The sequence below is a fragment of the Vairimorpha necatrix genome, chromosome 7 (genome assembly GCF_036630325.1).
Source record: "Vairimorpha necatrix chromosome 7, complete sequence".
In the NCBI taxonomy this organism is placed as follows: domain Eukaryota; kingdom Fungi; phylum Microsporidia; family Nosematidae; genus Vairimorpha; species Vairimorpha necatrix.
In genome coordinates, this window is record NC_088822.1 from 1,031,995 (window position 1) to 1,057,795 (window position 25,801).

At 28.5% G+C, this 25,801-nt stretch overlaps 20 protein-coding genes and 1 non-coding gene across 21 annotated transcripts; 8 read left to right on the top strand and 13 right to left on the bottom strand.

Moving 5' to 3' along the window:
- Nucleotides 1-3,823: 3,823 nt before the first annotated feature.
- VNE69_07241 (uncharacterized protein) lies at nt 3,824-6,511 on the top strand (the record flags this gene model as incomplete). Its single annotated transcript, XM_065474248.1, has 1 exon — nt 3,824-6,511. The coding sequence occupies one exon, from the start codon at nt 3,824-3,826 to the stop codon at nt 6,509-6,511; it is 2,688 nt and encodes an 895-aa protein (XP_065330320.1).
- Nucleotides 6,512-6,538: 27 nt separating this feature from the next.
- On the bottom strand, nt 6,539-7,324 carry VNE69_07242 (putative polyadenylation protein; the record flags this gene model as incomplete). The annotated part of the gene is made up of 1 exon (XM_065474249.1): nt 6,539-7,324. The coding sequence occupies one exon, from the start codon at nt 7,322-7,324 to the stop codon at nt 6,539-6,541; it is 786 nt and encodes a 261-aa protein (XP_065330321.1).
- A 99-nt stretch (nt 7,325-7,423) lies between these two features.
- On the bottom strand, nt 7,424-7,852 carry VNE69_07243 (bis(5'-adenosyl)-triphosphatase; the record flags this gene model as incomplete). The annotated part of the gene is made up of 1 exon (XM_065474250.1): nt 7,424-7,852. The coding sequence occupies one exon, from the start codon at nt 7,850-7,852 to the stop codon at nt 7,424-7,426; it is 429 nt and encodes a 142-aa protein (XP_065330322.1).
- Nucleotides 7,853-8,299: 447 nt separating this feature from the next.
- Nucleotides 8,300-8,370, bottom strand: VNE69_07909. The gene has a single exon. It is a non-coding gene; the product is annotated as a tRNA-Pro (tRNA).
- A 57-nt stretch (nt 8,371-8,427) lies between these two features.
- Nucleotides 8,428-10,320, bottom strand: VNE69_07244 (mechanosensitive channel of small conductance (MscS1B); the record flags this gene model as incomplete). The annotated part of the gene is made up of 1 exon (XM_065474251.1): nt 8,428-10,320. The coding sequence occupies one exon, from the start codon at nt 10,318-10,320 to the stop codon at nt 8,428-8,430; it is 1,893 nt and encodes a 630-aa protein (XP_065330323.1).
- A 97-nt stretch (nt 10,321-10,417) lies between these two features.
- VNE69_07245 (methionine aminopeptidase 2 (AMPM2)) lies at nt 10,418-11,491 on the bottom strand (the record flags this gene model as incomplete). The annotated part of the gene is made up of 1 exon (XM_065474252.1): nt 10,418-11,491. The coding sequence occupies one exon, from the start codon at nt 11,489-11,491 to the stop codon at nt 10,418-10,420; it is 1,074 nt and encodes a 357-aa protein (XP_065330324.1).
- Nucleotides 11,492-11,673: 182 nt separating this feature from the next.
- On the bottom strand, nt 11,674-12,945 carry VNE69_07246 (kinesin-like protein; the record flags this gene model as incomplete). The annotated part of the gene is made up of 1 exon (XM_065474253.1): nt 11,674-12,945. The coding sequence occupies one exon, from the start codon at nt 12,943-12,945 to the stop codon at nt 11,674-11,676; it is 1,272 nt and encodes a 423-aa protein (XP_065330325.1).
- Nucleotides 12,946-13,133: 188 nt separating this feature from the next.
- Nucleotides 13,134-13,778, top strand: VNE69_07247 (uncharacterized protein; the record flags this gene model as incomplete). The annotated part of the gene is made up of 1 exon (XM_065474254.1): nt 13,134-13,778. One exon carries the CDS (start codon nt 13,134-13,136, stop codon nt 13,776-13,778), a length of 645 nt encoding a protein of 214 aa, XP_065330326.1.
- Nucleotides 13,779-13,790: 12 nt separating this feature from the next.
- VNE69_07248 (Inorganic pyrophosphatase) lies at nt 13,791-14,606 on the bottom strand (the record flags this gene model as incomplete). The annotated part of the gene is made up of 1 exon (XM_065474255.1): nt 13,791-14,606. The coding sequence occupies one exon, from the start codon at nt 14,604-14,606 to the stop codon at nt 13,791-13,793; it is 816 nt and encodes a 271-aa protein (XP_065330327.1).
- Nucleotides 14,607-14,868: 262 nt separating this feature from the next.
- Nucleotides 14,869-15,177, top strand: VNE69_07249 (ribosomal protein uL23; the record flags this gene model as incomplete). Its single annotated transcript, XM_065474256.1, has 1 exon — nt 14,869-15,177. The coding sequence occupies one exon, from the start codon at nt 14,869-14,871 to the stop codon at nt 15,175-15,177; it is 309 nt and encodes a 102-aa protein (XP_065330328.1).
- Nucleotides 15,178-15,195: 18 nt separating this feature from the next.
- Nucleotides 15,196-16,089, bottom strand: VNE69_07250 (uncharacterized protein; the record flags this gene model as incomplete). The annotated part of the gene is made up of 1 exon (XM_065474257.1): nt 15,196-16,089. One exon carries the CDS (start codon nt 16,087-16,089, stop codon nt 15,196-15,198), a length of 894 nt encoding a protein of 297 aa, XP_065330329.1.
- A 587-nt stretch (nt 16,090-16,676) lies between these two features.
- Nucleotides 16,677-17,003, top strand: VNE69_07251 (cold shock protein; the record flags this gene model as incomplete). Its single annotated transcript, XM_065474258.1, has 1 exon — nt 16,677-17,003. One exon carries the CDS (start codon nt 16,677-16,679, stop codon nt 17,001-17,003), a length of 327 nt encoding a protein of 108 aa, XP_065330330.1.
- A 1,845-nt stretch (nt 17,004-18,848) lies between these two features.
- On the top strand, nt 18,849-19,892 carry VNE69_07252 (DNA polymerase alpha subunit B; the record flags this gene model as incomplete). Its single annotated transcript, XM_065474259.1, has 1 exon — nt 18,849-19,892. The coding sequence occupies one exon, from the start codon at nt 18,849-18,851 to the stop codon at nt 19,890-19,892; it is 1,044 nt and encodes a 347-aa protein (XP_065330331.1).
- Nucleotides 19,893-20,014: 122 nt separating this feature from the next.
- On the bottom strand, nt 20,015-21,223 carry VNE69_07253 (ATP-dependent RNA helicase; the record flags this gene model as incomplete). Its single annotated transcript, XM_065474260.1, has 1 exon — nt 20,015-21,223. One exon carries the CDS (start codon nt 21,221-21,223, stop codon nt 20,015-20,017), a length of 1,209 nt encoding a protein of 402 aa, XP_065330332.1.
- Nucleotides 21,224-21,257: 34 nt separating this feature from the next.
- On the bottom strand, nt 21,258-21,674 carry VNE69_07254 (uncharacterized protein; the record flags this gene model as incomplete). The annotated part of the gene is made up of 1 exon (XM_065474261.1): nt 21,258-21,674. The coding sequence occupies one exon, from the start codon at nt 21,672-21,674 to the stop codon at nt 21,258-21,260; it is 417 nt and encodes a 138-aa protein (XP_065330333.1).
- A 26-nt stretch (nt 21,675-21,700) lies between these two features.
- VNE69_07255 (proteasome subunit RPN10 (RPN10)) lies at nt 21,701-22,312 on the bottom strand (the record flags this gene model as incomplete). The annotated part of the gene is made up of 1 exon (XM_065474262.1): nt 21,701-22,312. The coding sequence occupies one exon, from the start codon at nt 22,310-22,312 to the stop codon at nt 21,701-21,703; it is 612 nt and encodes a 203-aa protein (XP_065330334.1).
- Nucleotides 22,313-22,354: 42 nt separating this feature from the next.
- Nucleotides 22,355-22,777, bottom strand: VNE69_07256 (ribosomal protein uS12; the record flags this gene model as incomplete). The annotated part of the gene is made up of 1 exon (XM_065474263.1): nt 22,355-22,777. One exon carries the CDS (start codon nt 22,775-22,777, stop codon nt 22,355-22,357), a length of 423 nt encoding a protein of 140 aa, XP_065330335.1.
- Nucleotides 22,778-22,823: 46 nt separating this feature from the next.
- Nucleotides 22,824-23,075, top strand: VNE69_07257 (uncharacterized protein; the record flags this gene model as incomplete). Its single annotated transcript, XM_065474264.1, has 1 exon — nt 22,824-23,075. One exon carries the CDS (start codon nt 22,824-22,826, stop codon nt 23,073-23,075), a length of 252 nt encoding a protein of 83 aa, XP_065330336.1.
- Nucleotides 23,076-23,214: 139 nt separating this feature from the next.
- VNE69_07258 (mRNA cap guanine-N7 methyltransferase) lies at nt 23,215-24,009 on the top strand (the record flags this gene model as incomplete). Its single annotated transcript, XM_065474265.1, has 1 exon — nt 23,215-24,009. The coding sequence occupies one exon, from the start codon at nt 23,215-23,217 to the stop codon at nt 24,007-24,009; it is 795 nt and encodes a 264-aa protein (XP_065330337.1).
- A 384-nt stretch (nt 24,010-24,393) lies between these two features.
- On the bottom strand, nt 24,394-24,849 carry VNE69_07259 (putative ADF actin-binding protein; the record flags this gene model as incomplete). The annotated part of the gene is made up of 1 exon (XM_065474266.1): nt 24,394-24,849. The coding sequence occupies one exon, from the start codon at nt 24,847-24,849 to the stop codon at nt 24,394-24,396; it is 456 nt and encodes a 151-aa protein (XP_065330338.1).
- Nucleotides 24,850-25,089: 240 nt separating this feature from the next.
- VNE69_07260 (Rho GTPase) lies at nt 25,090-25,698 on the top strand (the record flags this gene model as incomplete). The annotated part of the gene is made up of 1 exon (XM_065474267.1): nt 25,090-25,698. One exon carries the CDS (start codon nt 25,090-25,092, stop codon nt 25,696-25,698), a length of 609 nt encoding a protein of 202 aa, XP_065330339.1.
- Between the last annotated feature and the right edge of the window lie 103 nt (nt 25,699-25,801).

Consider the following 25,801-nt stretch of genomic DNA (forward strand, 5'->3'; position numbering starts at 1 on the left):
ACGACGACAAACAATGTCAGCTATTACACAGGAGAGGCCGGGGAGGACATTAACACCTGGTTAAGAGACATCATGCTGCTAGGTGAAATATCCAGCTGGGCCGAAAAGCAGTACAAAATAGTTATTATCAGCAAACTTAAAGGAAAGGCTTTATCTTGGGCTTCACAAACATTAGTAGGGAAAACAGAATTATTGTCAGTGGAAGAGATAATTACTGGTTTGAAGAAGAGATTTGGCTCATCAAGGAACAATGACATAACTTTAACCAGATTCTTAGCATTAACAGTCCCAGAGACTAGAGAAGATTATTCACAGATGTTGCAGGAAGCAACAGTGATATACGAGCGAGCGCTTGTCAACCTTGATGCGTTATGCCAAATGATAATCAATAAATCGCCTATAGAGATCAAAGCTCTATTATATCAGACCGCCACTACAGTTCAGACTTGGCAGGAATTCATGCAGAAAGCCGAAGAAATATCTTGGATCCCATATCCGGATAAGATGCTAGCTAGGACCGAGATTCACAACAACACGGGCAAAGGGCCCAACATTACAAACAACTACGAGAGAAGACGCAAAGAAAACAGGACTTACCAAAAATCACCGAGATATAACAATAAACACTGCACACTTCATGGAGAATGCAATCACTACACAAGGGATTGCAAAGTGCTAACTAATATCCTCCAAAGGGAGAGAAACAATTTAAAAAGAAAAGGTATTAACGAGCTAGAGGAGTATAAAAGCGAAGAAGAAACGACAATGAATAAAGAAAATGAATTTTACTTGCACCGTTTAAAAAATAATTCTAATCCGTTTTTTGTCCAAAGCCGTATGTTTAAAAAATATAAAAGCTTTATTGGATACTGGTGCAGATGTTTCTGTTATAGATTACAATGAAATCCCACTTGAAGAACGGAATAAGATCATAAAATATATAGGTGTGTAAGAGGCATAGGTAAAGAAATTTTAAAAGTGGAAGGATACTTAAAAGACTGTACAATAGAAATTAACGGTAAACGTGTGAACTTCTCTCCCCTAATAATTAAAGACACTAAGTACACTATAGTAGGAGCAAACGTAATATGTAAGAACCGAAAACCAATTCTGGACATTTTAAACGCCCCAAATCGTGGAATAAATCAAATATCTAATCTCACGGAACACTCAGAAGAAAATAGAATATTTAAAGAATTCGAAGACGTATTTAAAACCGAAATAGGAGACTATAATCTCTGCACTGCGGGAAAACATCGAATACTGACAAACAGCACTAAGATCATTTGTCAAAGAAATGGAAGAATCCCAATAGCACAAGGGGAAGCTGTCAACGACGAAATAAGCAAACTATTAAAGCTTAGCATACTAAGGGAAAGCAGGAGTCCTTGGTGCAGTAGAATACTTATGGTACCAAAACCAGATAAGACGTGGAGAATGTGCGTCGACTATAGAGGGCTAAACAGTATAACCATAAAAGATGCATATATGACTCCAAGAATAGACGAAATATTTGACAGTTTATCAAATGCGACTATTTTTACAATATTGGACGCTACGAGCGGGTTTCACCAAATACCCTTACAAGAAGAAGATAAAGAAAAAACAGCATTCTCATATAGGGGACGACTATACGAATTTAATCGTATGCCTTTCGGTCTTTGCAACGCCCCGGCAACTTTTCAAAGAGCAATGGACAATATATTTAGAAAAGAAAACCACAATTTCGTGATACCATATTTAGACGACATAATAGTATATTCAAAAAATAAAGAAGATCATATGAAACACGTAAAGATAGTACTAGGAAAAATTAGAGCCGCGAATCTATCGCTGAATAAAAATAAGTGTAAGTTTTTTAGATCCGAAATAAAGATTTTGGGAAATGTAATAGGACACGGAATTATAAAGATAGATGAAACGCGTATCAAAGATATACGGCATATCCGATTCCTTTTACTATAAAGGAATTGAGAAGTTTGTTAGGAATAGCAAATTATTGTAGAGATTTTGTGAAAAAAATGGCGGAAATCACGGGTCCTTTGTATGACATACTCAAAGGCGAAAAGCAGACGTCGAATAAAAAAATAACCCTTACTGATGAGCAACTAGATACATTTAAAATTGTGAAAAAAGTATTAAGCCAGAATACCATACGTACACAGCCAAATTTCCATGCTCCCTTTATATTAGTGACAGACGCGTCTGAAACGGGGATTGGAGCAGTACTTTTACAAAAGAATAAAGGAGGAAATGAAAAGATGATAGCTGCAAATAGCAAGAGACTGGATAATTGCCAAAAGAACTATTCGGTAACCGATAAAGAACTCCTTGGTTTAGTAAAAGGGATAGAACATTTTAGGCATTATCTTTTGGGAAATAAGTTTACACTAAGAACAGATCATAAAGCTTTGATCTACCTATGGACAGTAAAAGACCCGACAAGTAGGATTCTCAGGTGGGCCCTTAAACTAGCGGAATACAATTTTGAACTTGAATATATAAAAGGAGAACATAATATAGTGGATGGTTTTAGTAGAATCAATCAAGAGCATGAAACGTGTAACATCAATGCACACCAGTTATCGAATAATACCAAAAATATACTAGAAGAGTACCACATGATTTCGGGACATGGATCGCCAAATACCATGAAATTCATGATCGCACAGACATACAAATGGAAAAACATGCATCAAGATATATCCCAATTCGTAAACAATTGTGAAACGTGTTTACGCTCTGGATACAAACGCGTGAAAACGAAAAATAAGGTTATACTCTCTGAAAGACCCAACCAGCTATAGGAATTTGATCTTTTAGGTAGACTCTCTGACAGCAATGGAAGTGGATATATATTCGTTGCAATCGATCATTATTCGAAGTGGATAGAGACCAAGATTTTACGAAGTAAAAAGGGATCTGAAATATATAACGCGATCGAAGAACTAATCATTAGTAAACATGGGATACCCGAGAGAGTCTTGACAGACAACGGGTTAGAATTTGACAATTCAGAAGTACAATCACTAGCGAATAAATACAATATATCATGGGAATTTTGTTCCCCATACCATCATCAAACCACAGGCGCCGTCGAAAGGGTCATACAGACATTAGCGAACAAAATAAGAAAATTATCGAATTATGGCAAACTTAGCTGGAGAAAGGTCGTCAAAGAAGCTACCTTGGCAGTTAATTTATCTTTTAATCGATCAATAGGAACTTCTCCGTATATATTAAGATTCGGTCAGCAAATAAAAACAGCTGTAGACGAGAAAATGGGCGTTACTCCTAAGACCTATACTAGGCAAGAGTTATTACGAAAACGAGACCTAAACTTCAAAAAATACAGTAAGGCTATCGTCAAAGGGAAAATAGAGATAAAAGAAAAGCTTAAGGTTGGCGACAACGTTTTAATATATAGAAATTATCCAGGGGGTGGTAAACTGGAAGCTAAATGGATACCAGGCTACATCATAATCAAAATTTTAAGCAAAGATGCATTTCTAGTAAAAAGAAAAAATACTTTGGGGGAACTGAGAGTCAATAAAAGTCATATTAAAAAGGATACGTCAAAGACTAATTGAGGGGGTGTCGTAGCCGATCAAATACTGACCAATCATATTCGTACAAATGGACAGATTTGATTGGCTACAAAAAGTATTTAAAAACATTTCCAAAAGAGGGGATGAAAAATTCTAATAAAGTTATTGACACTTTATATATTTTTTTTTATATAAGCAAAAATGTTTTATTTTTATCTTTTCAATTTATTATTTTTAAAGTTATAGTAATAACGGTTTTTTTATTTACCCCCTTTATGATTTCAGAACAGATTAAGAAATATAAGAAAACTTCTCATACAAATTTACGATACTCAGAATCTGAAGATTTAGACACAGAATCACTTCTAGATCTTATTCCAGAAATTATACCACGTACAAAATATCTTTCAACTACATCTTTACATTTTGATAGACTACGTTTAACGTCCATTGAAGAGTTCAAATTCAACAAAAAATTTAAATTGTGGCTTATGTCGTTAGTAATATACGGAGAAGAAGAAGGCTATGAATATTTATTAGATTTTCTTATTAGAAAATATAAAATACATGAATTTAATGAACGAGAACTTTTATTTATTACTTTGCCATTTCCAAAATATTATACAAACCAAATAAGAATTTTTGATTTTTTAAAATCTCAAAAAACTTTTAGTACTGAATTTATTGCTGAGTGCTGTGCCAAATATGTGGATTTCTTTTTTTTTTTTATTGACTATTTTGATTATTATGAAGAATTTAAATTTTTTTTAAATGAAGTAATTGATATTTTTATAGTTAAAAATATTAGCAAAATGAATAAACATATTGATGCATTAAATGAGATTAAAAATAAATTAAATAATGAGGACAATTTAATAGTAAAAAAAATTAATGACTCTTTAGAGGGTAAAATTTTTAAGAATAATCTTAAAATTAATAGCCCGCGTATTGTAAAAAATACTAGTGAATATTTGATTTTCTATGAAAATAATTCAAGTAGAAATTTGCTAAATAATTTTGATAAACTAAAAGAATACATAATTTGTTTAAAAGAAAATGAGTTAAAAGATAAAAATTTTACCGAAGAAGAACTAAAAATCTTAAATTTTATAATTTTTAAAGAAAATAGAAATCTCAATGATTTTTGTATTGAAGATAATTTCAATTGTTATTTGAAACTAGTAGAAGAAATTGAACCCAAAGAAGAACTTTTTAAAATTTTATATAAGAAATTTAAAAAAGAATTGTTGGCCGCGAGCAATCGTATCTTTGATTTTTATACGAAAGAAGATATTCTAAAAATTATAGATAAAGATAATTACAAAGACTCACCTATAAAAGATAAAGAAGTACTTGTAAAAGCCATGGAATTTATAACTTTTGATCCATCAGTATTTAATGGCACAATGATTTCGCAAGAAGATGTTTTATCATTATTTGAAATCCATCAAAATGATAAAGTTTTTTTAAGTAATTTAAAATTTTTTTGTGAAGTAAATAAATTGAACACAGATTTGTTTAATAATGAGAAATATAAAACATTTAGTGAGTTAAATATAGAAAATTGTAGAGATATAGAGATCATTATAGATCATTATAAAGAAGATAGAGAAATAATCAAAAGAGTTAATCATATTCCTATAATAATAGAATTATGCTCTAATTTAGGATATGAGGAAGTTTTGAACAATTACGATCTCAATTTTATCATTAAAATTTCCAACGAAATGCAAAAAAATAACAATGAGAGCTTTAATAGTGATGATGACGAAGATTTGGAATTTTTGAAATATTTAATTGATAGATTTAATATTGAAGATATTTTGTTTATTTTGAAAGATCAAAGCAGAAAACTTATAAATTTTGTAGACCACGACAAATTTTATAAATTGAAATGTATAATTCAAGAATTTGCTACAGAATCAGAGGATTGCAAGTTTATTTATAAAATTTTTTATAAAAATTTTAAGAAATATAGAAATCACCTCGACTTATTATATTTGTACAAGAAAGAATTTGGCTTTATAAATGATTTTAAGGATCAAATACTAGAAAACTTCAGCGATCTTGTAGAAGTTATAGATTTTTATATTTGTAATACAGATTATTCAGATATCAGAATTATTAATAAAGTAAGTAGCGAACTCATTAAGAGGCAGAAAAAATCTATTCTTTTACTTTTTGATCAATTTGCAAATGTCATGATTCCTTACATAGGTGAATTTATAAAAAATTTTAATTTTATAGACAGTTATAAAAACGACACGTCATTATTAAAACTAAGTCCTAATGTGCTACTTAGAAACATCGTAAAATATAAAAAGACAAATGATTATGAATATCAAATAATTAGAATATTAAAACAAAAAGACGATATTGATTTAAATATTTTCAATAGTGTTATAACCGAAAATACAAACAAAGAATGTGTATTGAGTGCCGACATTTTATACGCCATCGTCAAGCACAAATATAAAAAAGACGTAGAATTCGATGTTTCAAGATTTTTAGACATTTTATACATTGAGAACATAAATTTGTTTATGAAACTAACAAAATATTTTCCAATGGACATTAAAGACTTATATTATAATAAAATAGTGAAAAATAAGTCTTATAATTTGATCAATAAGAGTTTTGCGTCTTTTAATTTGGATAATGAGGATATAGTATTTGATTATATAAAAGATTATTATGACGGTCAAAATATAGAAACAGAGATTAGTATTCTGAGTAATAATATTAAAAATATCAAGAAATTTAATAAAACAATATTAAAGAATTTAGACAATGAAATATACAGGACTTTAATATTAATATCGAAATGTGTCGACAATAACAAGGAATATGAAGTTTGTCATAAAGATATTCACCAGTCTATAATTTTATTAGTTGATAGTAAAGATGAAAATATTAAGAAACTAAGCAGAGAAATTTACGACAAAATAATCAAAAATATATAAAAAATAAAAATTTTAATATTTATTTAATCAACAGAAAATAAATCCTGTTTTGTAGTTTAAAATTTCAATATCTAAATATAAAATCTCATTATAGATCATTTCTATGTAAAAATCATTTATAAATTCGTTATTTTTAGGCTTGAAATATAAATTTGGGTTTTCTCGTATTCCTATCTTCATAGACTTTGTATATTGATTTTTATTAATTATGAAAAAATCTAAAGTATAAAAAAATTTCATCTCGTAAATTTTATCTTTATATTTGAATATAAAAATGTTATTGTACTTGAAATATGTGAATAAATAATCAAAAATCACTTTCTTATGGTCTACATTTTCAAGTTCATTAAACCACAATTTTATTGTTTTATTAGACTTAAAATCTTGAATAAAAGACTCTGAATTATTATGATCTTGACAGCATTCTGGCAAATCACTTTTATTTATAAAAAGAAAAAAAGATGAAATTAGTAGACCTTTCGGGCGAACTTTGATTTTAAGATCCTTTACACTCGCAAATTCGTTGTTATGACATGACCAACAATCAATAAGTTCATGCCAATCTTCAGAAGGAAGTAAATTGTAAGATGAATATTCTATCTTATTAAAATGTTTACATTTAAAATCAAATTTTTCAAGTTTAGAATTTTCAGAATGAAAAATTTTATTTTTAAAATTTTTTATTGTATAAACAAAAATGTTATTGACAAGTTCATACGAACTAATTTGATAATCATGTTCATATTTAAAAATTTGATTCTTTTCTTCTGCGTATAAAAACCCTTCATTGTTTTTTACAATTTCGATTATCATTTTTTTACAAATGGGTTAAAAAATGAAAATTCTTTATTTTTTTTTATTATCTTGTTTAGGCCTTGTAAAAAAATTTTGTTATTTTAGTTAATAAAAATTTTAGAAATACTTAGAGAAATCTTTCCTCAATTTCGTCGTCTCTTCTGCCATCTCTTCGAATGTTCTATCACTACGTACAATATCTAAAGCACCCTTAGAATATATTCTATCATTATCTTCAATATCATTTATATTTCTTGGAACAATATGAATATGAACATGTGGCACACTTTGCCCAGCTTCTTTGCCATCTTGACAAGAGACAGTAAAAGAAGACCCGTAAGATTTTAAAGCTTTGAGACAACGACGAACACAATCAAATAAATCAGAATATTCTTCATTAGAAAGATCAGATAAATTTGGTTTTATTGATTTTGGAGAAACGAGGATATGATAAGGCAGGAAAGGGCGCAAATTAGTAAAAACAAAACAGTGTTCTGTTTTTACTATGATGTGCTCTTCAGGAATATCAAAAACACCAAATTTCATTGGGGTGAAAAAAAAACATTTTTTTAAAAATGAACATTAAATCAAAATGAAAAAAGTCAAATAAAAATGATATATTTGGAGATCTGTCGTAGACAACAAACTTCTTTAGCACAAAACACGGCCAAAATTATCATGGCGATATTTTTTCACGTTCTAATTTTATTAAAATTTAGTATCTGTTCAGTTTGCCATCTCTTCGCCGTCGTTTAATTTATAGCTAGTGAAGTTCTTTCCTACCTTAATTTATCTAGCATCTCGCAGATAAGATCCTATTACTAAAACCAAAGAAATGGCCTAATAATGGTCTTAGTAAAAGTCATAAATCCATTAAAAAACAATATTTAAAACTTCAATAACGAAATTAAGACAAAATAGAACAACCCTCTGATGATAAATAAGCATTTTCTTTTAGGTTATAGAAATAACCTGAAACATTTTTTAAAATTCGGGCGTTACCGAGAATCGAACTCGGGTCTCATGCTCCCGAAGCACGCATCTTACCACTGGACTATAACGCCATAAAAAATAAAAAAATTATAATAAAAACAATCCCTTTAATATTTTGCTAAATTATGTCAATTTGTATAAGCAAAAGAATTTTGGTATGTAATACCACATTTCTCTAAAGTTTTTTGTACTATTATTGTACATAAATCTCTTCTTTTTAACTTATCGTTAAATTGTTGGAAATTAGATGTGTGTTGAATGTCTAAAACTAAAGAAACATCATCTCCAGAAATCTCAAATGATCTTAGTATGACGTCACCTGTAAAATTTTTATTATCTTCTAAAAATGCACTTTTTAACTTATCTCGTAATTTTATAGCATCGGCAAACTTTGTCGATTTATCAATTTTAAGCGTAAGCGACTCGGATTGCCTTCTACTTCGTCTTAAGTTATAAATAGATTTACCAAATAATACGGGTGTAGGAATATATACGGTCTTACCATTTAAGTCTACGAATGCAGATGACAATACATCTGTTTTAATGACTACATACTCTTTATCGTCTATAATAACTCTATCTCCAACATCATATGGATCTTTAATCAATAGAAAAACAAAACAATTATAAATTTCCTTGATTGTATCACTAAAAATCCAACTAAATGTAAAAATTATAGGACCAATAGAAGCCAAATAAACTTCATAACTAATTCCTAAAAGAGCGAGGAGGAAAAGTATGCATCCGTAGGATCCAGCACTCGCTAAAATCAAATCTAATTTGTCAAAAATACTTTCTCTGTCTTGTAAAGTCCTCATCATGTTCACACGCTCTTGTTGTAAATGAACAGCTTCGTCTTGTATTTTGTCAAAATCTATAGGTCCAGGCTTTCCGTCTGCAATTTTTTTACCAGACAAATATTCATAAACTTCTTCGGGATTTTCTGGGAAATATTTTTCAATATCTTTATATTGTAGCTGGCGTATTTCAAAATAAGCAAATATCGATTCTACTAAGTCTTTGGCATCATTTTTCGAATTCAACTTAATATCGTTATGTCTAATATAAAAACCTGGGTCAAAATCATTTACCATACTCCCAGCCAAATCTTCTCTACTACTGGGATTGGCTTTTGAAAGAGTTACAAGTTTTTTAAATACGAAAGTTTTATAATTTATGTCCCAGATTCGATCTCTATAGTTACTTCTTCTAATTTCTGAAGTACAATAATTTAGGAAAAATTTTTCTATAAAAAGTACGAACATCCAAATTCCATATCCAATTAGTAAAGTCATAAACAAATGATGAGACGACAAAGATTTTTGAAACCATTTGTAATCCTCAAACAAATAATTATGAATGCTATAAATCAAAAAACAGACTAATGCATTAGACCAGTAAAAATTTGTGGTAATTATTATTTGTAGTATTTGAATGGTTAATTCGTCAATTGAAACATGAAAAAGATTTAAGACGGATAAAACCGGGTACAAGATGTTTTCAGAAATACAGGATACAATAACGTATACAATGTAAATGCAAGTAATAAAAATGTACATTTGTACAAAATTGTCTATGGGATCACTTTCAGTTTTAGCACTAAAAATTTTTTTTATGAATTCAAATTCTAGAGTTATACCTTTTTTAAGATATAAAATTGTAATGGGAAATACAAGAAATAAAAAGGAGACTATCAGACATTCTCCGAGAACTCTAAGAATGACGGGAATTCCTTGACATTTAGAATTTAGATATCTATTTAGGTATAACCAGCCAAAATCAATTTCTTCGATAACATCTTTTTTCTTAAAAGCTCGAACTTCTTCCTCTGCCTCTTCGGGCTGTTGGTTTGGGTTTGAAGCTATAATGTCAACAACAAGTTCTTCTTTTTTATCAACTTCTGGTGTATTTTCAACCTTTGATTGTTCTTGGTTTTCTCCAGTTTTATTTTTGTCTTTATTATCTGCAGAATCATTTGGTGTTTTTGGTGCGTTCATGTCGTTTGCTTTTTTATCGGACATATATGTTTATCGTTTCTAAAACATTTATTTATAAATGAACCAGTAAATTTTTTTTAAATTAAATCGTCACAAAAAAATAAAAGATAAATTGCTTTATTTAGTAATCGTCGCCTCTAGTAAGAACTTCTTTTGTACGTTCGCCAATATACAAAGTATGTTCGAATTGCGCTACATAAGACCCCTTTATATCATTTAAAGGGGGATAAGGGACAAAAAGCTTCCTATTAGTCAATAATTTGACATACATCTGAGATGGGCCTTCTATGACATTAAAGTGGTCAATGTGTTTAGGACTAAAAGGCAGTGTGCCGAATTCATTTTTTACTAAATCGTAAATTTTTTTACAATTAATATTTTGAAGAGTTGCACTTTTTTTCTTGTCAAGCATGTAGTGCGTACACGGAGAGGCATCTTTGATCCGCCCAACTCCCGTGGTAGCGAATGTTTCTAAAGCGTAAAAAGTGTTCTCTTTAATTTTAGAAGTATCGTTGTTGTTATAACAAGGAATAGACTGGCCTCCATGAATGACATATTGTTTTATAGAATGCCCATGTAAGTCAAATACTGGTTTAATAGGAAATGTCTTTCCTTTGATTGTAACTTCAAAACTTCTCATTACTTCGTGTACATCCCGCCCAATATCAGTCAATCTGACGTCCACGCCCATTGCTTTGATACCCGCATTCGTTGCTTCTTTTGACGCTAAAAGTAAATTTTCATATTCAGGATTAAAAGCGACAGTGAAGGCGGAGTCCATAATTCTTCCATTACAATGTGTGCCGAAATCGATTTTTAGTACATCGTCTTCATTTAAGCACAATGTGTCGCCATTATTGACGGTAAAATGTGCGGCACAATCATTTATTGACATTCCGGCTGGGAAACCAATGCCGTTATTTTTTTCTCCTTTAAGAAGTATTCTTGTGCACGATTCTATTGTGTTCACAATATCAAGTATTGGCATTCCTGGTTTTATCATGTTTTGGACTTTGTATCTAACTCTTCTATGAGCTTCTGCAGCCCGCCTTGCTTCGTGTAAAATATCAGATTCTGTATTATTATCGATTACCATATTATTTTTATCGTAAAGAACACCTTTTTCATATTCTGCAGATTTATCTAAAAATTCTATAGGCTTTTCTTCTACTGGGTTTATTTGTAAAAGTTTCATTTAGGGGAGAAAATAGAAAGCTAAAAAGTGGACTGATATTTGAAAGGATAAAGATAATATTCAAAAAAAAACATTTAAGACAATTTAAAAGTTAAGTGTCATATTTAAAAAAATATTATAAAAATTAATAAACTTCTAATAATAAAATAAAGTTATATTGATCTAATAGTATTAAAAATAATTCATATTTTTTTTATTATATTTTTTTCTACTTTTCCCAATTTACACTCACTTACTTTCGCTCCAAATCTCAAAGTACTTATTGTTTCATTTCTTTGATTAATATCTCCATTTATATTTAAAATCATGGCCACTCTGCTTTTACCTGTAAAATATTCTTGTAACGTATGTGTTAATTTAGAATTTCTATATGGCACATGAGAATCTTTTCTCAATATTGACATAAACACATCACCAAGAGAACTCAGACTTTTATTTATATTCTGCGTCTCTTTAAGTCTTATTCCTTCGACTTTGGAATTATTAAGTCTTTCTGATCCAGCGAGATCAATAAAACAAAGATCTCCCGATCGTATTTCATTATGATTTTTTATCTCTATCTTTAAATTACAAATCAAATGACTTCTACTTGAATGTTCATTGCAATTAGTTTTTCCTGTTATTCTATTATTCAATGTTTTATTGATGACATCACATGCTTCATACAAATTTTTAAGCTCAATGTATTCTCTTTGTTTGCTTTCTTTATTGATTAAATCTCTAACTTCTTCGTTATAAATTTCTATACTGGAAAATTTTACTGTTATTTCTTCATTTGTCATATTTTTTAGACTATAAATCATGTCTAAAGATTTATAAATAATACCTGGTTGTTCTTTAGTTCCCAACATAGTGAATGTTTTGCCACTTCCTGTTTGTCCATACGCAAAAATGCATATTTTGTATCCATCGTAGACACTTTCGATTACAGAATAAAATTCTTTGAAAATGTCATCTTGGTTTTCATTAGGTGTGAAAATTCGATCAAAATTAAATTTTAAAAATTTGTTATTATAAGGAATTTGGATTTGTTCATTGCAAATTTCAATGTCTGATTGGTTGTCTGTGCGTCGAATTCTTAAAAATACGCGTATTGATCCTTTTAGATCTATAATTTCGTTTTGTAAATTTTTTATTTTTAAAAGATGTAATTTTTTTTCATTTTTTATTTTTTCTAGTTCGGCTTTTAAAAATTCGATTTCTTGTATATACAAGGAATTATCTTGTATAATTTTGCTCTCGATCTCGTTTTTTATCATAAAGTTTTTATTATTTTCAATTGTAATGATTTTATTCTTTAGAAATTCTATTTCTTCTAGTAAATCTTTTTTATCTGTTTTTTCTAATATTGGATTTTTAGATGCAGTCTCGTATAAAAAATTAAAATCCTCTTGTAAGTTATTGAGAGAGTCTTCTATACATTTGAAATATATTTCCATGTTCTTACTCGTCATTTTAAAGGGTAAATTGTTGCACTTAGTAAGAAATAAAAAACCGTTATTTTTTTTAATAAATTAAGGAAAATTTTAAAATTCATCTGTCATTAAATCAGCCTATATCATATTTTAAATTTGTTTATGATTGAATATTAAATCCAATGTATATTTTTTTTTTAATAAATTTTTTTGTTTACTCCCCTTTCATGAAATGCACAGCTTGCCAAGTTGAACTAGTAGACAATCTTAAAGAACATTACAAATCAGATTTACATAAGTTAAATGTACAAAGACAAATGTATCACATTCCTCCTATAAGTAAAGAAGAATTTGAACTAGAAGGAGCAAGTTCCGATGTTTCAGTTGACATCAGTTTGGATACCAAAGAATTTAGTAGAGAAATTAAAAATAAAAATGAAAATAAATTAAAACAAAAAATCGTTACAGAAATTTGTTTGTTCTGTGAGAAAGAAGAATCTTTTGAGCATTACTTAGAGCACGATTTAAATGATAATGAGATTTCTTATCTACTGAATAAAACTTGTTATGTGTGCAACGAAGGATTCACAAATAAACCCGGTCTAAAAAAACATTTGCAAGATGAAAGCCACCGAACAGCAGTCATAAAAAATAAAAATTTAGTATTAGAAAACGGGAAAATTATTTATAATAGAGGTAGGAACATAGAAAACGAACAAATAGTTAGATCTGCGCCTAGAAATACAGAATTAATAAATTTTAAACCAAAAGTCGAAAATTTCGAAGAAAAAAATCAAGCTGAAAAAAATAAATTGAAAACTTCTATGAATATGAATTCGCAAAAACATTTCAGACCGGACTGGATGCAGTAAAAAAATAAAATTTTAATTTTTTAAAAAATAATATCCCGATTTACTACCACTTTGATTTTTCTCAGTTTTTTGATTATTATCATGTAAAGCTCCTTCTCTTTCATATTTTATTTCTGGTACATGTTGAGATTCCATTAATTTTTTCCAATAACCGTGCCCAGTTTTAATAATTTCCAAAGTGAAATGTTTGTCCATAAATTTCCCATGAAGACCGAAAGTGTTTTCTGGTTTCCCGTCTGGGATTTTATAATTTTTAAACCAATGAATTGTTGATTCAATATAATTCGGGAAATATTTTTCAATATCTTCGCTTGTATTAATTTTTTCTGCTAGTGGGTCTTTTACGTCAATGACTACTATTTTCCAGTCGCATTCGTTGTCGTCAATCATTGCTAAACATCCCAATATTTTCCCTTGGTAAACTTCTCCTATGTCTTTTTGTATAGAACTAAAGTCTAAAACATCAAGTGGGTCGTTGTCTCCTTTTTTCTGAGTGTACCCGCAGATGGCATCTTTGTCTTCCCAAGTTTGAGGCAGAGCTCCGTAGTTCCACATATAGCCTTTAAAAGGAAAGATGTTTTCTACAAATCGCAAGTTGCCTTTTTTAGTGTCTTGTTTTATTGGATTGAGACTTATGTCTTTGATTATTTCGAATTTCCCATTTTCAAATCTCGGTATTTCATTAATAACGGTAACGACATTTTCAAATTCGTGTTGAAATAAATCAATAGAATGAAAAGGTGAGATTATTTTGTCATTATGAGTGACATACACAGTGTAATCTGTGGTATATTTTGTACCTAAAGTGTGTGTAGAATACTCTTTCATTTTTAGGGCGAAATATTTTGTAATAAAAAACAACAAAAAAGTGACAAATCATCGATAAAGAGCGTATTAAACAAATAAACAAAAGCACAAAACAATTTTAAAAATGAGAACCATCAAAAAAAATTAGTGCAAAAAAACTACAAAATCTAAGATTTTTTTTTAATTTATATATTTTTAAAATACAGGGGTTCACTCATTTTTGTCTTGTAATTTTAGTTAGTTAAATTTCTTACTTATTTTTTTAGTTTTTTTTGCCCTCAAAATGGAAACAGTAAAAAAAGAAACAAAAAGAATAATTCCAAAACCAGACATAGTCCCACAAGACATTATCAAAAATATTCATACATCTGAGAAAGCAATGAGAAATGTAGAAATGCATAATACTTTGGTACTTATAGTAGATAAGAAATTTAATAAGAGACAAATAAGAAATGCTGTCACTAAATTGTACGGGTGCCCTTGTATAAAAGTGAACACCCTCATTGACTTTAAGGGAAGAAAAAAGGCCTACGCCAAACTTAAAAATGACGGAGATGCCATTAAAATCGCAGGACAATCAGGAGCTATTTAAATAAAATTTTTAATTTTACTAATTTTCTGTTCTGGCTTTGTACCACTCTAAAGATTTCTCGTCTTGGGTTTTTTGGGATTTTTTTATTTTAAAAGAAAAGGTTTTTATTTCTTCATGAATAACGACTTCCGGGACTTTTATATCTTCATTTTTATCTTCTTCATTTTGATTATATCTCCTGTACATATCATTTATAACTTTATAATATTCTTTATAATCCAAATTATTATCATTTTTAAAAACTCTTTCTCTTAGCGACTTTTCTAATACTTGAAAATTATAATCTTTACATTCTGGTAAGTTAATTAGAATAATAAACAAAATGAGATTACCAACATTTTTATATTTTAAAGCGAAAAGCCACGTCTCTTTAAAATTAAATTTTCCGCTACTAAATAAACTCAAAATTTTATCTCCGCCTTTATTTGATATCTTATAAATAATAATGATCAATTTTACCAGTAACTTCTTGTTTTCTAATAAAATCTTCTCTTTATTTTTCTTATCGGCCATGTTTAAATTAAATATTAAATTTTCTAAAAATTTTATAAAATTAATAAAATCAAAATCAATTTTTTTTGATTTAATACTTTTGATCACCTCGTTTACCTTAAAATCAATTAAATTAGAAAGACTTTCAAACACATAAGGCGGATCTCGAAATCTTATAGAAGGATGATTTAAATCATAAAGAGATAAAAGAAGTCTTTCTACAGACCAAGGTTGTATTTTTAATCTTCTAAGTTCCAATAAATATTTTAAAATTTTAGAATCATTTCGGATGTTTCTTCGCTCAATTTCTAATAAAATTTTTAAATTTATACGATTTGAAGGATAAATTAATTGCAAGGAAGATTTAAAATCATCATCTGATAAGATTGAAAGATCTTTGAGCTCTCTAAGGCTGTACATGGGTAAAATTTATTGTATTATTAAATATTTATAAAAAATATATAAATAGTGAAAAATAATTAAAATTAACTATAAAATCCATTTAAAAAAACAGAAAACATTTTTAAGTCAAATTTGAAATATTTTATTATTATATCTTAAGGGGTTAGAAAAAATAAATAAAATTCGTTTTTTTTAATTTGTTGGAGATTTCGCAGTGTAAAATTTATACAACTTAGATCATTAAATATTTACAAAAAAATCAGAATAAAATATCCTGATTTTTTTAATCAATCCCATGTGTTTTAAAATTCTATAGGCTCTTTATTTTTTTTAATTTTAGATTATTATGATTTAGAACAAATCATCAAAAGAAATTTCTTATATTTACTCATCTTATACTCATTTCTTATCTAAATGTAATTTTTAAACTATCAATAATCTGATATCAAACATTTGAGATTGATTCATTTTAAATTAAATTACAGTCCGATTTGTATAACAAATCTCTTTTTGTAATCAAATTTTAGATCTCAAATCTATATTTTCAATAATAAGCCTTTATTAAATATAAAAAATAAAAAAATACATCAATAAGGATTAAATTAATGAAACGAACTAACGACATTGATAATTTATACAATGGGAAAATTAAGTTTTTTAATAATAAAAAAGGCTATGGATTTATTATTTGCGACCAGATCGAACAGGATATTTTCTTTCATTTTACTTCTATCAATAATTTACATAATGAATTGTATATAATGACAGATATGATTTTGACATTTCATTTAATGAAAGGAGCGAAAGGCTTTTACGCTAAGAATATCGATTTTGTGGAGTCTGATAAGAACAAACAAGCGACATATTATAAAAAATTTATTCTATTTCTCGGCGGAGTAATAAATGACGAAATAAAAAATAAAAAAAATTAATATAAATGAATTTGTATCATCTAAACACATGTAAAGTCTAAAATGCCCTGATTTCTTTTTTATATGTAATTGTTATTTTTAGTTTCGTATCTGCAAGTCTTTACTGATGTAATGATGATTAAAAATAACTTTTAGACATAAAAAAAAGTCGTATTAAGAGCGCGAAAAAAGAGCCACAAGAATTATGACTAGATAAGTATGTATATATAAGAAATTCTTGGGGAAACATTAACAAAGCAATTAATGTCCAAAAAACTACTCTTAAAATTATAACAACAATATGTAAGATACAATAACGCTTCATAAGTTAAATAAAAAACTGTTATGCTTGAAAAGGAACTACAATAATTTCTACAACAATGTGCGTCATATTTATGTCATAGATATGTAAACTTGTTATGTATTAGTTATGTAATCCAAAATAAAGGAAATAAACCTATCTAAATATAATATATTCGAGGTCGACAATACCATTACCAAAAAAAACATAAAATTAAAATTGATTATTAAATCATCAAATTTATTACTTCTTTTTAATTGTGATAAATTAATATTACCGAAACTTAATTGAATTTTTATCAATAAAAAATATTCTAACCAATTTTATATCCTATAAATGAGATATTAAACACGGCTTTATATTTAATAATATACAATAAACCAGAAACTATTCATTAAAAACCAAGAAATAAATCTTAACTAAGATGATTTTGAGATTAAAAAACAAAAAAGTAATAAAACGCACGTAGAAAAGAAATTATTCGTAAGAAAAATATTATCCGAAAGTAAATTTTTAAATTAGAAAAATATTTACATTTCAGAATTTTAAAAACATATACGATTTCTAAAAAAATATTTAAAAGGAAAACAATATATGTTTTGACTCAAACCATACAGACTTTATGTATAAGTCGATTTTTTTTGTACCTGAGATGGCATGGTAAACAATTAATCGACAAAACAAATGTTAGGGTTAAGTGGACAAATTCAAGCTGATTCAAAATATAGAAATTTAAAACGATACATAAAGTGCCGGAAGGCTTGAATATTGTAAGTTAAAAAACATGCGTCAACTTTAATACGCATTTAAAAAATCGAAAGACAGGTTTAACGAAACATCTAGTGCAGCATTAAGCCAATACAAATTAATGTAACATTGATCTTAAAACTAAACCATCCAATATCATTCTAATTTCACAGTATACGCTGCTTTCTTGGTATCAATCTTAAACTTCTTCTAAATATCCATGTTGTACTGTCGAATAGACCTTCCCATAGTATCAAGCCCATTATGTTTGACATAGTTAGGCTTTACAAAGTCATTTTCACAATATCATGGGCCTTTTTATGGTTCTGATATGACTTATTGGTGCGTGCGCAGTGGAAATTAGTTATATTTACATCTCTTATTCAATTGTAAGTCGTATTTATGTTTTTTTACCGTATCTGCCTCATGCAGATTTCTTAAATCAAAAATTTTTAAGCATTTATGGTACTTCTCATTACAAGTAATATGTCCTGCTTATTATACTTTATTTTTATACTTGCTTCCGTCGACTTGTATCTGAATTTGTTCTTGAGCTATACACTTTGGCCGAGTTGTCTCTGATTCTTTTAGCGTAGGATCATCCTTTCGTCTTACACAACTGTAATTTGAGCGCACAGTGCCGCCTCATAAAATCATTTGCAAGCATACAATCACACTGAGTAGCCATATGTTTACTATATTTTTGGTTTATACAATGAACTAAGTATATTCTTGTAATGTACCAAGTGAATAGTTTGATTTTACATTAGAAACATACAAGCTGATGTTTTATTTTAAAAAATTTTTAATATTACCGTATGCCTTCTGAGGAAGAATTCTTGAACATCTTAAAGAAAAAAGAGCCAGTAAAACTAACGTATGACAGCCCATTTAAAATCAAATACTTTTTTCTAAAACGCTCTGACCTACAAATTTACTTAAAATCTAGACTTGATAGTTCAAAAACAAGCTTCAAAGATCTTTTGAAAAAAGATTTCAAGCCAGCCAATTCTCAATGTAAAGAATCTTTCTACACATATGGAATGATTTATGTCAATTCAGAAAAAGACTTGTACATTTATAATGACAAATTGACAGTTAAACTAAATTTCGAATTTTTTAGACGTTATTCTTTATTCAACGGCCAACTTGTGGCCATCAAAGGTAAAAACTTTGGGAACAACGAATTAATGGTAGAAAATGTGCACTGTATGCCTTGTTTAGATTACGAAGAAACAAAATCTAATTTAAACTGTACAATTAAAATTATTGGCCAACCATCAGAAAAAATAAATTATAAAAGTGATATTGTCATTTTTATAGGATGTGATGTACCAGAAAACTTGAAGAAAGACAACTCGGCTGCTTACATTTTACACATTCCTACTATGGAAGAACAAGATTGTATAGAAATGTATCCTATGAATCCAAAACCAAATGATAAAAATATTTGTGTTTCATTAAATAATCCTTGTTCGTTTAAAATAAATGAAAAGCTTTTTTGTGTTAACACGCTGAAAGTTCTTGACTTGTTAAATGACATGGAAATAGTGGAAAATGAAAATATTCCCAAAAATGATCCTTGTGGAGATTTACTTTTTTCTGAAGATAAAATACAAAGATTGTGCTATCACCTGATTTTTCAAAGATCTTTTTTGCCGATTTTAGACGTCAAAAAAGTCAAGTATGATTTCTCATGTCTTCATATGCCCGTGGCTCCAGATTTTTATATAATTCGCTCTGACCTATTTGATCCTTTTTGTAGAGACGTAGGGCCTACTAAAGTTATAAATATTGGTACTAAATTTAATTGGGATATAAATATTTCTGGAAAAACAACAAAAATGGATTTATTAAATTAAAATTTAATTTTTAAAAATATAAATTTTTTTTATATTTATTTTAGTTGAGTAAAAATTTTTATTTGTTATATTTAACTTAAAAATTACAGTATTTCATACAAAATTCAACTAAGTTTTTTTTTTTATTTTTTATATTTTTTTGGGTGGTCTTCTTTCTTTCCTTCCTTTTCAAATTTGATTTCTTCTTTTACTTTCAATAAATGTTTTTCTAAAATATCTTCATATTGTTTAAATTGTTCATCGTACGGCAATAACCCCAATTTTCTATTTAAATGTTTTTCAAGTATTTGAAATTGTGGTACGTCATATTGTGTAACTAAAGTGACAGACATGCCGTTTTTGCCGGCTCGCGCTGTTCTTCCCACTCTGTGGACATAATCTTTATTATTTTGTGGTAAATCGAAATTTATTACAACGTCAACATCGCAAACATCTAAGCCTCTACTTCCGACATCTGTAATAATTAGGACATTATATTTATTTTTTATATACCCGTCTATTATTTCATTACGCTTTTGTTGTTCTTGGTCGCCATTAAGTGCCTCGTTGTCAATATTCATCATTTTCATTAACTTTGATATGAGCGTAGTTGTAGATTTCATATTTACAAAAATAATAATTTTTAAATCTTTTTTAGTAGCAAGAAATGAATATAAAAAACACTCTTTGTATTTTCTAGGAACAAAAAAATACGATTCTTCTAATTTTTCGACTTTTTCTTCAATAGCAAAATTTATTTCTTTAAAATTTTTACAAATTTCTAGAGATTTTCGCTGTAAATTTTCAGTTATAGTAGCCGTAAAAAGCAATATTTGTCTTTTTTTTCTTAAATTACTAAAAATATGTTCCGTCTCAGTTACAAAATCTTCTTCAAAAAATTTATCTGCTTCGTCCAAAACAAGAACTCTAAATCTGTTCAGATGCAAATTTTGACCTATTTTAAATATTCGACCCGGTGTTCCGATAACAATATGAGGATGAGATTTCAGTCTAGAAATCTGATCTTCGATTTTTTCTCCACCAATTAAAACTTCACTTCGAACATTTAAAGAATTAAAAATTTTGACTGTTTTATCAATTTGCATTGCGAGTTCCCGTGTTGGCGTGACTATCAAACAGTAAAAAGTTTTATTAGCTTGTAGAAGATTATGAATAATTGGTACAAGAAAAGCAAGAGTTTTACCAGTTCCAGTTTGAGATATTCCTAACATATCATGGCCATTTATAATCAAAGGTATAGATTTCGCTTGTATAGGAGTCATAAAACACATATTTTTATCTTTTAAAATTTTTACGATTTGTCTGTCGATTTTTTTGTCTTCAAAATTCATAAAACGGGTCAAAAAAAATTTATTTTTATTTTTTTTATAAAACATCTCCTTCTTCGTGTGCACTGGCTTCTGAATCTTCATCATCTTCACCAGTAATTTTATAGTCTCCATCTTCAGAGCTTCTTCCGTCTTCCTCTTCTTCTTCCGAGTCCCATTCCAGATCAGAAATATTTTCTTTATCAATTTCTTCTACGTCTAATTTCTCGTTAAACTGGAAGTATTCGCAGATTTCAGGAGGCATCAATTCAGAATACAAATAGTTTTTTACTGTTTCTTTATTGACAAGTACTGATTCGTTATATTTATCAGAAAATCGTTCTATATCTTTTTCCACTGGTAAATTTATAGAATATTTCCTTAAATAAGTTTTGATTTTCCGTTCTGTGTCTACAATATTTCCATTTGGTTCTGGAAATTCGTAAGACAATTCAGAAGATTTTGACTTTTCCATTAAAAGGCTTAAAAAATTTTAACATTTTATTTTTTTTGATCTGCTAGAGATTGTCTTATAGCTTCTGCTAATTCTGGATCTTCTTCCTCTTCGTTCTCGTTTATTAAGCCGTAGATATTATTGTAATCGTCTTGAGGCGACACTCTGACAACTTTAAAATTAAAACAGTCAATTTCATTACTCATAGATTCAAAATAGCACAGTCCTTCTCCGAAACACACCACAGTCACATTTATTCCACAAGTTAAGAGTTCGAAAATCTTTCCATACATTTGATCTTCTTTAGATTGTTCAATTTTGGTACCAATAAAAAAAATTAAATTTTTATTATTAATTTCTCTTTGTTTAAAAGCGTTGATGCTTTGGCTTAAAGGCCTGACATAGTCGGGATTTTTATACAAACCACATTTGTTTAAAAATGTGTACAAATAGTCTCTTTGTTTTGTCGGCGTAATCAAGTCATTATATTGCTCTTGACAAACAGGAATAATCCCGACCATGGATTCAGAGTCCAAATCAAATTTTTTATTTATCAAAGATTGAATAAATTCCTTTTGTAAAATGCTTCTACTAGGCAGATAGTCTTGATTCTGAGAAGACAACCCGTTGTCGTAAATTACAATTGTAATGCTAGGCATTTTGGGGTAAACAAAAAGTAAAAAAATAAGTTAAGAATTTATTTATCGACTTGGTTTTTCTTTCTTTCCTTTAAAAAGTGCCAATAAAGAAACATTCTGGACTTTTACTACTTTATAAGATATTCCTGGAATATCTCCACAAGAATGTCCTTTCTTACCAAATCCTTCTACCACAACTTCGTCATTAAGTTCAATGTAATTCAGAGACCCGTCATGTGGCACAAAAGCAGAAATTTTCTTGCCAGTTTTGATCAACTGAATCTTGACGATTTTTCTTACAGCCGAATTTGGCTGTTTAGCTTCTACACCAGTTTTTTCTAGTACAATACCCTTGGCTTGTGGTCCATTACCAATCTTAGAGTGCTTGTATTTTGTACCAAGAATCTTCTTCCTGTAATACGGGTCCGATCTTCTTTTTACTTTGCGCGATTTTATTAAATCATTTGCTGCAAATAAGCCGTTCATTGGGGGCAAAAAAAATCGAAATAAAAATTGCATGAATTTTTAGACCATGTCAAGAAAAGAACTAGAAGGATGTATGAAAGACATACAGAAATATATAGAGGATACACGGACACCAAAAGAGAGAAATAACTTATTAAAGAGGAAAATTGTACATCTTGGAGCGACTGTTAAGAAGACGACTTTGAATTTTAAACATATAAAAATGTTGAAAGAACACAAAAAAATAAAAAAAGAAAATAATCAAGAAAAATTAAGAGCAGCAGGAGTTTTTAAGAAACATAAAAAGCGAAGAAATTAAATTTACTTGTTTTTTTACATTTGTTTTATTTATAGAATTAATTTCCTTAAATAATAAATATCGCTTCTTTTAAATGTTGATTACGCTTTTTTTAAATAACAAATTTGCTTAATTTGAATAGCTAATAAACTTGCCCCTTATGGAAATACGTGAACATTACAATAATCTTAAGAGGAAATCTCATGTAAGACACGACTCTGAGACTGCTAATATTCGTTATATTAATAATTTCATTAAAGCAATTTTAATTCGTTATTATGTCCGTCCCAAAATGTCAATTTTAGATTTGGGCTGCGGCCGAGGCGGAGACTTAAAAAAATTTTCAGCTTCAAATATTTCTGAATATTACGGCCTCGATATTTCCGAAGCATCTGTTTATGACGCAAGATTGCGACACAATTGTGGATCTAGTGATTTCAGATGTTATTTTGATTCTCTAGATGTTTACAATACTGTTTTTAATTTAAAAAAAGAATTTGATACAATTTCTTGTCAGTTTAGCCTGCACTACGCCTTTTCCTCAGTAAAATCTTGCGAGATTACAGTCGGAAATATCAATAGACATTTGAAAATAGGTGGTTATTTCATTTTTACTGTTCCTAACAAAGAAGAAATTTTGCGTAGGTATAAAGAAGATAAATTGAATAATAAATTTTTTAGAATTCGGTATAGTGGAGAAGGAAATGAATATTATTTTACATTGACTGATTGTATAGATGATTGTATTGAATATTTCGTAGATATGAAGTTGTTGATAAGTTTATTTGATTTTTTTAATATTAGACTTGTAAGAAGAGAATTATTTGATGAGTTTTATTCATCGGCTTATAAATTTAATAGAGAAATGGCAGTTAGAATGAAATGTGGAGATCTAAGTAAAGAAGATTTGGAGGTTATAAGTCTTTATGAGGTATGTGTATTTAAGAAATTCTAAAAAAAATACATTAGAAATTTTTAAGATTAAAAAAAATTCATTAGAAATTTTTAAGATAAAAAAAATTACATTTAAAATTTTTAAGATTAAAAAAAATACATTAGAAATTTGCAAGATAAATTTGTAGGATTTAATTTCTAGAAGACATTGGAAATTTAAATTTACAAATGTAAAAATTTTTAAGAAAAAACATAAAAATTTTTTATAAATTTGTAGGATAAAAAAACCTTTTTAACAATAAATTTGTAATAAATCTTTATAAATTTGTTAAAAGTTTTCATAATAAAAAATTTTAAGATTAAACATATTTATATTGTACTGTTAATTCTAAATATTATTATAAAGAGATATTGCTCTTTATTCAATTAAACATTTTATTGGTCTTTATCGCCTGAATTTTGAGCATCTTTCTTTTACTTCATTAAATGTCAGTTCCTCTTTTTTAGTACAAGAAATGTGTAGAGGAATTCTCATGTCTTTTATTAAAGTCAAGGCATTTGTACTGTAAGCCACTTTCTCTTTAATTTTAAGTGAGTCTGGAATATAAGAAATTAGACAGAAAGTATTTTTCCACAAATCTTTATCATAAAATACGAAGTCATAAATTATATAACAGGGCGAATTAGCCTTTACAATTTCCATACATTCTTCAAATATTTCTTTAAGAATATTTTCTTGATAATTGATAGTTAGTTCTCCTTTATAGTCTAAGCCTCCATTTTTTATGACCTTGTAAGTTACGGGGTCTAAGTTTGGAATATTGAAAACTGTGTACATGTTTGATCTTTTTCTTAAGCTTTCGACTTCTCGTTCTACGTCAGTGAAACCAGGGACATTCATAAGTAGGGTAAAAAAAATAAAGCCAAAGACAAATGAGAATAACCAAAACAATATAACAATGTATATAACAATGTAGATATAACAATGTATATTTTAATTATAAAAATGTATTAAGATATTATAATATAAATAAATTTATAATTCATTTATTGACCAATGATTTAGTTCATCAAATTTCGTAGTAAACCAATCAGTTTAAACCTCCTTTTTTAATATAAAAAACAAATAACTTCTTGAAACATGGCCAGTCATGAAGACAAGAAATCTGGGAAAGTCGTCGTAGTAGGAGATGGCGCATGTGGTAAGACTTGTTTACTAGAAGTCTTCAGAAGAAACCAATTTCCTGCTTCTTATGTTCCAACTGTAGTCGACAATTTCGCCAAGGACGTCTTAATTCAAACCTCAAACGGAGAGCAGAAAATCGTCAACTTGGCCCTGTGGGATACCGCAGGCCAAGAAGATTATGACACGATAAGACCTTTATCTTACAGAGACACTGATCTAGTACTAATTTGTTATACTATAGAAAACAAAAATAAACTGAGTAATATAAACAGGAAATGGTTAATGGAAATAAAAAATTACTGCCCTGGCGCGGGATTCTTTTTAATAGCCTTGAAAACTGATCTAAGAACTGACAAAGATCCGACGCTTGATAAAACTAATTTTGTGTCTGAACAAGATGGGAAAGATTTGGCAGTTTCAATAAAAGCGAGTAAATTCTTAGAATGTTCAGCCTTGACTGGGCAAAATGTAAATGAGACATTTGAAGAGGCGGCGAAATATATTTTTAGTATAAAAGAAGCGGAGTCTGTTGACAAAGGATGTGGGTGTTTTCCATGTTGTTAATAAAAAAAATATGTTGAATTTTATCTTTTTACAAACTCTATTGTTTTTTTTAAACTCTATTGTTTTTTTAATGTATTAAACTAATACTTCTATTTTTATTTGA